The 10,072-nt window shown below is 33.7% G+C and overlaps 2 protein-coding genes across 2 annotated transcripts; both read right to left on the minus strand.

Moving 5' to 3' along the window:
• Positions 1 to 1,247: 1,247 nt before the first annotated feature.
• On the minus strand, positions 1,248 to 4,385 carry LOC114281243 (L-type lectin-domain containing receptor kinase VIII.1). Its single transcript, XM_028223685.2, has one exon. It carries the CDS (start codon positions 4,003 to 4,005, stop codon positions 1,831 to 1,833), a length of 2,175 nt encoding a protein of 724 aa, XP_028079486.2. The 5' UTR covers positions 4,006 to 4,385; the 3' UTR covers positions 1,248 to 1,830.
• A 724-nt stretch (positions 4,386 to 5,109) lies between these two features.
• On the minus strand, positions 5,110 to 9,179 carry LOC114281235 (Peroxidase superfamily protein). Its single transcript, XM_028223677.2, has 5 exons — positions 8,735 to 9,179; positions 7,407 to 7,555; positions 7,112 to 7,300; positions 6,688 to 6,853; positions 5,110 to 5,788 (listed from the first exon to the last, which is right to left on the minus strand). Exons 1-5 carry the CDS (start codon positions 8,808 to 8,810, stop codon positions 5,382 to 5,384), a joined length of 987 nt encoding a protein of 328 aa, XP_028079478.2. The 5' UTR covers positions 8,811 to 9,179; the 3' UTR covers positions 5,110 to 5,381.
• Positions 9,180 to 10,072: the final 893 nt, after the last annotated feature.

Below are 10,072 nucleotides of genomic sequence, written 5' to 3' on the forward strand. Positions count from 1 at the left end.
GTGGTTGTTAAGATTTTAATGTGTAATCGATATATTTAATTTATAAAATGTTTTTAATTTTAGATTTTTTAATTTAATAGATTGATTTAATAACGATATCAAAGTTGTTGTCATATTTGACTTTTGAAAAAATAAAAACTAATTTAATGAAAATAAAAACAACCACCCATTACTGATCATCATCCAAATACATAATAAAAATTAGTTTGATAAAATTTTTAAAAAAAATTCTAAAAGATTCATCAATTTTACATAATTTTATCTTTAGTGGATAGAAATAATTTTTTAAAATTTGAAAATATTTTTTTGACATTTATTTTTGCCAAATTAGTTTATATTTTATCAAATTGACAATTTTACCCTTAAAATTAAGTAATGATATCTCCAATTATCCTTATTTGGAACAAGATTCAAAATTCAAGATTAAATGTGTCACAATTAAAAAGTGAGGGACCAAAGTGATACAAGTCCCAAACTATAAGAACCGTTAGTGTAATTTGCCCTTTAAATTTTTTGGCTTCCTAAGCTATTCTCACTAAATCCAATAATCTAAGTTCATTTTACTGATTTAATCCATTCTATTCAGTAATTCATTTAAAAATAAATAAAATCATATTGATGCAATGGTGATAGTCATATATCCTTTAGATAAATTTATCTGACAATAAGTAAATCAATTTAATTTTGTTCATAATATAGTAGATTGTTTTTATTTTTATTTTTGAAAAAAACAAAGAACTCCTCTGATAAATTGTTTCAGGAAATAAGTATGGAATTTTTTAATATAAAAACAACTCAGTTTGTTAAGAAACATCAAAATAATGTTTTTGAACTTCTGAAAACTGTTTTGGCCCAAAAATACAAAATAATGGGTGTTTTGAAACTTTTTGTTGTTTTATTTTAAAAAAAAAATATGACAAAACGAAAATGAAAAAGAAGAAAAAAAAACACACACACAAACCCATCTGCCTACTCTGATTTTTACTTTTTTTTTGAATTGATATAAAAACTCATGTGCACCGGTGCAATTAATCTTATAATTTTGTAGGGTGTCAGTCTATTTAATATAACTTATTATAAATTAAAAATTAGTAATTAGATAATAAAATTCGTAATTTTTTTTTTTTAACTTTTAGATAATCAAAATTTTAATTTATTTAGATTATTTTTGTCTAAAATAACTCATTTAAATTGCACTATGATTCAATGTTCCAATAAGTAGAGAAAAATAATTGGAAGTGAAGATATTGAAAAATACAAAACACTTCACTCATTTCTCTGTTTCATTATCCACAACAAAAAGGAAAGAAAATAAAATAATAACAACTTTGAAAAGTAATAAATATGCACTACTTTTGTCACTACACTATACTATACTTTTCCAAGCCTCTACTCAAGCTCCCAATGGTTGCTTTTTGACTAAAGCTTTACTTGTAAAAGCAAAAAAACCCAACTATCCATAACTAAAGAAAATCTCCATCCAACCCCATAGCAAGAAAATGATTCCCACCATTTTCTTTGTCTCCTCCTTTAACCCACTCTTAACTAATTGAAGGAGAAAGAAACAATAATAAGACAATCCAAAATTGAGAATTCTCTACCCTCAAAACTCTAACTCACTCTGTTTCAAAACACTTACAATCTCCAGATTCAATAATCTGACAACATAATTCAATGAAAATAAATATTTTAAAACGTGGAAGTAGGAAATTTAAAGATAGTGATTGGATGTTATTATGTTATTATGTCGTATACGTACATAATAAACAAATGAATATATATATAAATATATATAAGTTAAGATTATGAAATCTCAACCACTGATTTGGATCAGACAAGTTCAACACCACCACCACCACCATTGAAGCTGTGATCGTCTGATGAGGAGGAGATGGAGGAGATGGTGACCATACCATTCAAATCAGACACACTGTCCTGGAGACTCAATAGTAGTTGGGAAGTGGTGAAACTCATGCAAGGCTTAGCCCTAGGGACAATAGGGACCTCAGTCTCACCCACAAGCATTTGGACCACACCCCTCATTGTGGGTCTAGCCAATGGGTCAGGGTGAGAACAAGCCAACCCAACCAAAAGCACCCTCCTCATTTCACTCTCATCAAACTCACCATCAAGCCCTGAATCAGCAGCCACTAGCAGCCTCCCTTCTCTATGCAAACCCCAAACCCATTCCACCAAATTGGTCCCAACCCCAACTCTCCCGACCCCACTAGCCTCCTCCTTCTCAATGGGTCTCCTCCCACTAGCCACCTCTAGCACCACCGCGCCAAAGCTATAAACATCAGTTTTCTCAGTTGCTCTGCCCGTAAGCAGGTACTCTGGGGCTAAATATCCCATCGTACCTGCTGCCACAGTCGCGTCAGGTGACTTATCATGCTCGATTTGACGAGCCAACCCGAAATCACCCAACCTAGCATTGAACCCTTCATCCAGCATTATGTTACTCGTCTTCACATCTCTATGAATCACTTGATTTTCACATTCTTGATGCAAATATGCTAATGCAGACGCAACACCCATCAATATTTTACGCCTATGAAACCATGACAATGGCATCCTTGACTCAAACAATGCCTTGTCAAGGCTCCCATTAGGCATTAAGTCATAAACTAGTAAAATTTCACCCTTTTCATGGCACCAACCTTGAAGCCTAACTAGATTTCTATGCCGCAGAGTCCCAATTATCGACAATTCGGATAAAAACTCGGCCTTTCCTTGGCCATTATGACTACACCGCTTCACCGCGACAATGCCACCGCTCTCTGGTAATATACCCTTATAGACTGTTCCAAAAGCGCCGTGACCGATGATTCGAGCGGAATTGAAGCATTTGGTTGCTGATTTGAGCTCTTTGTAGCTAAATTCTTTGGGCATTTTGATAATTTCAGATGTTAAGGGATCAGAATTCTTCAAGTTTTTGAATTTTTTGGAGTAAACCCAGATGAGAACAACAGCACAGAAAGCTAGAAAAAAAGCCCCAGCTGTTACAACCCCAACTACAGCCCCTGGGCCATCTTTACACAACTGGTTATGGCACTTACTGGTTTTTTCAGTGGTATGTGACAAAGTACTGTTTGGCTGTGATGGTGGCTGAGAAGGTGGTGGTGGGTTGATTGAATCCGCCGTTGGATTCATCAAAGTCGCCGTTGGAGGCGGCGTAGACGACGACGACGACGACGATATTGGTGGTGGTGATGATGACTCGGACTTTGAACTCACTTCGAAATTTGAGCTAAAACTCCACCAATTTATGCTGTGAATCTCTGTACTCCCCTGCGTCGACCCGGAAAACCCAACATACATGAAATCGCTCACGTACTGATCGAGATCGAGAGTGAATGATAGGAGTGGAGCTTCGGGTTTGAGATTGGAGTACGAAACAGAGATGTTGAAGATCCGAGTCGACCCGGAGTAATCGATCCACGAGTTGACCAGGTCGCCGCTTTTGAGATCGACATCAATGGATTCTAGATCGGCGATCTTGGTTGAAACCATCGAGTTTAGATCCAAACCAACATGGTTTCCATTGATATCCATGAACTGTACGTCCATGAGGGTATCGAATTCGACTGCAACGGTTCCGATCGGACCACCAGTTTGGTTCATGAGGCCGAGGTACGCGCCGCCGTCGCCGACGGCGGAGTCGTCCGGCGAGATAAGGAAGGCGAGTCCGCCCCCAATTGAGGAGGGGTTGAGGTTTGTGACGGAGAAGGAGAAGAATGTTGAGAAACTAGCCGGAAAATGAGTCTCCGGCTGCCGGAATCTGATGGGTTTGGAGTAGAGGGCTCTGCCGGCGCCGGAGTTGGGGACGGCGAGGTCGCGAGTGAGCCTCACGCTTCCATTGTTCAAGTGGGCGTCTCCGAGGAGCTTCAAGCTCGTCAGAGTTAAGGTTTCGAAGTCGAATTGTGTAGCTCCGGCGACACTGCCGGTGAAACAGAGCAATATGAGGAAGATAATGCCGAAGAAATCGCCGGAAAGTGACGTCATTGCTAGATTTGGTGAGAACCCATTAGAGCTGTCATGGATGGGTTGTCTGAAATTCTCAGTTTTGCTGGATTGAAGGCTGATCAGTCACGGGATTGTAAAGAGAGAAAGAGTGACTGATATCGGAGAGAGAGAGAGAGAGATGGGGGGTTGTAAAGCTCTCTCTTTAAAAGCACATGAACAATAAAACTTAAGGAAAAAAAAAAAAAAAAAAAGGAATATGGAGGAGAGAGAATCCAAAGGAGATTGAAGCAGACAGGTGGCTACATGGCCGACACGTGTCGAGCCAACGGTAAAATTTCTCCAATGTACTTTTTCTTCTTCTTCCAACAGTCGTTTAGATAGACATGGAACACAAATATTGAAATATACTACTTAAAAAAAAAAAAGGAAAGAAATAATAATAATAAGGGGAGTTGAGTTATTGGAAAATTATTTAGGCTCTGTTTAACAAGAGTTAAACGGGATTTTTTTGACTATTTTAGCTATAAAAGATAAAATAGGTATTTTAGTCACAAAAAATAATCCAATCCATAATTATTACATTTTTTTCTCACAAAAAAAACTAAAAAAACCAAAAAGTCATTCCCAAACCAAATTTTTTAGCCCATGCTAAAATAACAAAAAAAGTTAAAAAGCTAAAAAGTCAACCCACTTCCCAAACGGAGGCTTAGTGTTTTTTGGTAAGTATGGTTCTTGATTTTTGTTGATTTAATCTTATCATTTTTATATGAGAAATGTTATGAATTACAAAAATATATTTTGAATTTTACTTCATTTTGTTTTTGTTTACAACAAAAATCTTAATAAATAACTAATTATACAGTAAATTTTTTAAAAAAATGAATAAAAAAAATATTCATACATTAATTGAATACAAATGTACTAATATATTTATTATATATATATATATATATATTTTTGGGGATCAAAAGACCACCGACCCAATACTTTGGATCAAGCATTCATGATAACAAGGTAATTTTGCGATTATTTTTTTAAAAAAAATTCATAGGATAATTGGATCGTTGCAAAGGAAAGCTTAATGGGTAAATGATCATCTTCATATTGACTCGAAAATATTAACATAATACCATGAATTTCACATTTTAAATCAATTAAAGTGGAATATCATTGTGAAAATACCTTTTCAAGTATCCAATAATTGTTTCCTGCAAGGGAACAATTATCTTTTAATTCAAGTATTCTTTTATAATAACATAAATATAGCAATTTGCAAGCAATGCTATAGTCTTTGGACACAGAAAAAGAAAAAAAGAAGGAAAAAAAAGAGAAGAAGCCAGTCTTCTTAAATAGTAGAGTGAAATTTTCATTGCTCACAAGCAGTCCCCTAGTTCTTGAGAATTAAATGAGCAATTTCAATCCTTGTTCACATAGCGACAATCCTTTCTTATCTCTCCCTCATCTCCAGTAAGCGGATTGTTCTCTGACAGCAATAGAAAAGCCCGTGAAAATTGGTCATGAAAGTAGCCGTTATCAGCAGCCATTTTCGTGACAAAAGGCAACGTAGTAGGATCCGAAACCAATTGTTGATCAACCAGTAATAGTCCCTTGTGTTCCAACAAGTGCTTGTAATACACATTGTCTAGCACCATTGGCGTTTCGAGATCATTTCTAGCATATTGTACGGCCTTGGGGTCGGGCTCCGGCGACGGGCATCGGCGTTTGAGGTACTCGGCATGGTCAGGGTCCAAGGTGGGATCAACAGTTGGGTAGAGCCTGTCTACAAGGTTCACACAATGAACCCTGCCTACCGAGTGTGCTCCTGCATAGTTGTGAAAATTGGCACTTTTAGCATGGTTTCTTCAGTGAAAATTTGCTGTGAACAACTTGTCTAATTAGGCCCACAGTAGCCTCAATTCAACTCTTGTCATGTCTTTGGTTTCTGTCACGTGTGACCTGAGCATGTGCTAATATGTTTCTACTATGAAAATGATCCATAAATACATATCTCACATTGGAATAGTGTGATCAAGATGTGACAAAATAGAAGACAAAATAAAAAGAATAAATATAGTAACAATGATGCCATAGTGAAATTGTTTAAAATATAAGTTATTTTGATGTCTTAAAGTCAAAACATGTCACATTATTTTGTATAAATTTTCTATTTGTATAACGATGCTTTTTTCACACAAGAAAGTATTCACATAGCTCATGTGTGCTAAGTTAATATTTAAGCAATTGAGTGTAGATAGAAGAAAAATTATTGAACAAAATCAAAATATGAGACATTTGCATGGGGATAATTTGAGTCTTTAGTTTTAAAATGATGATACGATCCAATGCTGTCATATATATTATGGATAAAATTTTAGCATAAATTATTTGGTCTTTTTCAAAATGTCCTCATGTTATGTACCTAAAAAAAAGTACTTAGAAAAGTATTTAAAAAATAAAATATATAGTGCAAATTTCAATTTGTATAGTGTACATCATACTCAAAAATCAATACATCATACTGATTTTTTGGTGGACTTATTTTTTGTTTGGTTGGCCTTTTAGGGACTTGTCGTTTTTTAATCTGTATACTGTTTATTTTATCTTAATATATTTTCTTAATTAACATTGCTTTCATAAATTATGATCACCCATAATTGTGTGACAATGTCTAGGTGAGTTAAGGTGTTAATAAATTGAGTGAAATTGGGCAAAAATGTTTACCTAAAAGAGCTACTGTGCCTTCAGCATCAATGCCAATGGATTGAAACCTTGAAAGAACCAATGCCATGGTGTCATTGTGGTTGGGGATGAATTCATCTACCACTGGGGCATAACTTTCTCTGCTATCCTTTCTCCCTGTTTTCATTTCAATGTGTGGCCCTCCTAACTATAAAATGAAACATGAGGGAAATTATTGAACAACTCTAAAAATATAAAAACTAATTACAGAGCTAAACACAAAATATATATGAATTGATAAGATTTGGATAATTTTTATATAAAAATGTTATACAGAATGATGTGTCGACAACCTTGTATTTATTTTGGATGGGCTCACACGTTCCCCCAAAATGATTACAGAACTGTCACATTGTATGAAATTTTTCTAACTCCGTAGCATTAGTGTTTTGAAAAATGGACATACCAAGGCAACACCATCTCTAGCAGATAGAGCAACAATATCAGCACAAGAAACAGTCATGGAGCATTGGCTTTCAAGGGCATTTTTTATTGTCTCCATGTACTTGAAATTTCTCATCCCGAAACTCCTGTCTGATGCCTTCTCTGATAGTATGCCATATTTGGACTCCAATAATAGTGATGCATCACATGACTATGTTATCAACAAAGTACATCTGATTAGTGTATGATATTATAATAGGTAATATAAATTAAGGATGTGTTTGTTTGATTGATTGGCAATTTAATTAGTTAATTACCTTAACCATGCAATCATGGAAGAGATTTCTGATCCATGAAATAGCTGTGTTTCCATGCTGCTTGTATAGCTTGGTGACTTCTTCTTTAATGATCTCTTCAGCTCTTGGGCAACTCTCATTGTAGAAATTAAACTGGAGATCGGCTTTAACTTGAAGAAAAAGAAAAAGAAAAATTAGTATGCCTAATTTGATAATTATCAGAGAAAAATATGCAGAAAAATAAATGTATTGTAAAAACAAAAAGAAATGTATTATAAAAATTTGATAATTATTAGTATGCCTAGTACCAAGTCACCATCAACAAAAAGAAATGTAGGTATAAAATTTTTATAAAAAAATATTTAAAAAAAAATATTTAGTCTAAATTCAATTAATGTATTGTAAAAACACACATGTAAAATAAATATAAATCACACAATAATTTGGTGATATATTTTTGTGGATGAATTCTATGTACTAACATTGTTGCACCATCAGAGGAAAAACATATGGGTATTTTTTATTTTATTTTTTTTGAACAAGAAAGAAAGGAAGTTCGGTGGTGTCATTACAGCCTCTGCGGGCCCTGGCCTCGGGGTAGCCAGTTGCCAACCAGATTTAACCCAACCCATAGATAGGGATCCACCACCAAGGCACCAATGAAGCTCAACTACACGCCAAAACTTAAAGATAGGTGTTGAGCGGAGCACAGGACAAGCTCTCAGCAGAGATCTCATTGCCCCCCCCCCACTCCCCAAGAATCGACCAGGGTTCAGTGCGGAGGAATGCGTTGCATTCTCCACCAAGCCACCAACCCTAGTGGTAAAGACATATGGTTCTTGGCACCAACTTATGATACACAGATGGTTTTGTAATTATTGAATTTACTTAATTATTCAAAAAAAACAAAAAAGTACTCAAGAAAATTATTTTCAAAATAAACGTGTAAATTAAATTTATAAGCTCACCCATGTTGTGAGATTCATAAGGTACGATTCACCTAATTTTAAACAAAAATACACAAATTGTCGTGATAGTAAATTTTTTAAAATTATAAACCATGGTGGTGAGTAATTTGACTTGAGATGAAATAACCTAAAACAACCATCTCATTTTGTATAAATTTTTTATACAAAAATCATAATTATATAGAATTACTTATATTTGTCCTCTTTTAAATATAAGTTGTGCTACGTGCATGTAAATAATTTTATAGAATACGATACAAATATAATTTAAAATGTTCATATTCATAATTACGAAGGTTTTATTTTACATCTATATATTCTGTGTATCCAGTACTTTTGTGCAGAAATGAAGACAAAAGAAGTAAGAAGATGGGGAAATACCGGAAGAAAACTGCAAGAGTAACGGCAATAACAGAAAGATGAAGAAGATAGAAGGAAGTTTCTTGTTGGCAAACATTGTCTGTTGTTTGCTTGGCTTTGAAACTTTCTTTTGGGTGTTTGTGTGATCTCCAAGTGAGTGAGTGACTGTATTTATAGGGAATTAAAAGCTCTTCCAACTTCCCAAGTGCTTGAATTTGAAAATATATATGAATCTCTTCTCTCTCCCACTACAGCCCCACTTTCACAGATCCACACTTTCTTTGATCTTTCGGCAATTTTTTCCCACGCCTGACTGTGACCCCACTTTAAAGCACACGCTGCTTCATCACAAATTAATTTGTAGAAGACAATTAGCATATAATAACTCTACGCATATAAAAAATTAAATACATAATAAGATACAAATATTTTATAAAAAATGGTCTCACATCATGTGAGCTTCAATCTTTTTGATACATATATGCCTTATTATGTATTTGGACTCTATATTTTTAGCATTGTTGATTAACATATTATTATGTTGGCACCATTGATCTTAATATTGTATAAGCTTGTAACTTCATGTACTTGGAATCAACCACAATATGCACTCTCCATATTTACACAATACAACATAAATTATAATTTTATCATTCATAATTCACACTATGTAAATTTTAAATCTAATGGGAACTTTGTTTATAGGGTAAATGATATTAGTAGTTCCTATATTTTCTCTTATGTCATTTTATTTCATATATTTTTAATTGACTTAATTTTAACTTTTAATTATAATTTTTGTATCAATTTGGTTCGATTGATAATGCCGTTAGTATTTTTGACAAAAAATAATCACTAAATTAGTGAGTTAATTTTTGTGTCAGTTTGATTTAATTAATAACACAGTTTATGTTTTTAATGGAAAATGATCACTTAATTAGTTGAGATTATTAACTCACTGAGTTGTGCAAAATTATAATTTTATTTTTAAAGTCATGACACATATCACTTGCGTATGTATTTTCTAAATAAAAAATACTAACCTTTGTAATCAATTCAACTAAATTGAGATAAAATTATAAATTCAAGATAAAAATCAAGTAAATTAAAATTATAAAAATTAAAATAATACAAAAATTAAAATATAAGAATTAGTGACATAATTCTATGTACGTGTGGTCATGGAGGTAATAAATAGATTTTGGAATCTTATTAATGATAACAAAGTCAGCCACCAGTTACTCACTAGTGGCCCGGCCGCCTACCACCGCCCAAATTAGGTACAATATATATATATATATATATATTACTTTTGGTCAAAATTATTTATTCTGTATGAAAAATGAAAATTTAAAAATA

This window comes from Camellia sinensis, chromosome 3, assembly GCF_055761805.1.
Source record: "Camellia sinensis isolate YWXY chromosome 3, ASM5576180v1, whole genome shotgun sequence".
NCBI lineage: Eukaryota > Viridiplantae > Streptophyta > Magnoliopsida > Ericales > Theaceae > Camellia > Camellia sinensis.

What these genes read in the sequence shown, in the direction of transcription:
- LOC114281243 (XM_028223685.2), bottom strand. Translation starts at nt 4,005, where the DNA reads ATGACGTCACTTTCCGGCGATTTCTTCGGCATTATCTTCCTCATATTG.
- LOC114281235 (XM_028223677.2), bottom strand. Translation starts at nt 8,810, where the DNA reads ATGTTTGCCAACAAGAAACTTCCTTCTATCTTCTTCATCTTTCTGTTA. An exon ending in TCCATGATTGCATGGTTAAG is followed by an intron (nt 7,301 to 7,406) that starts GTAATTAACTAA and finishes TTGATAACATAG; the next exon opens with TCATGTGATGCATCACTATT. An exon ending in CTAGAGATGGTGTTGCCTTG is followed by an intron (nt 6,854 to 7,111) that starts GTATGTCCATTT and finishes TTCATTTTATAG; the next exon opens with TTAGGAGGGCCACACATTGA.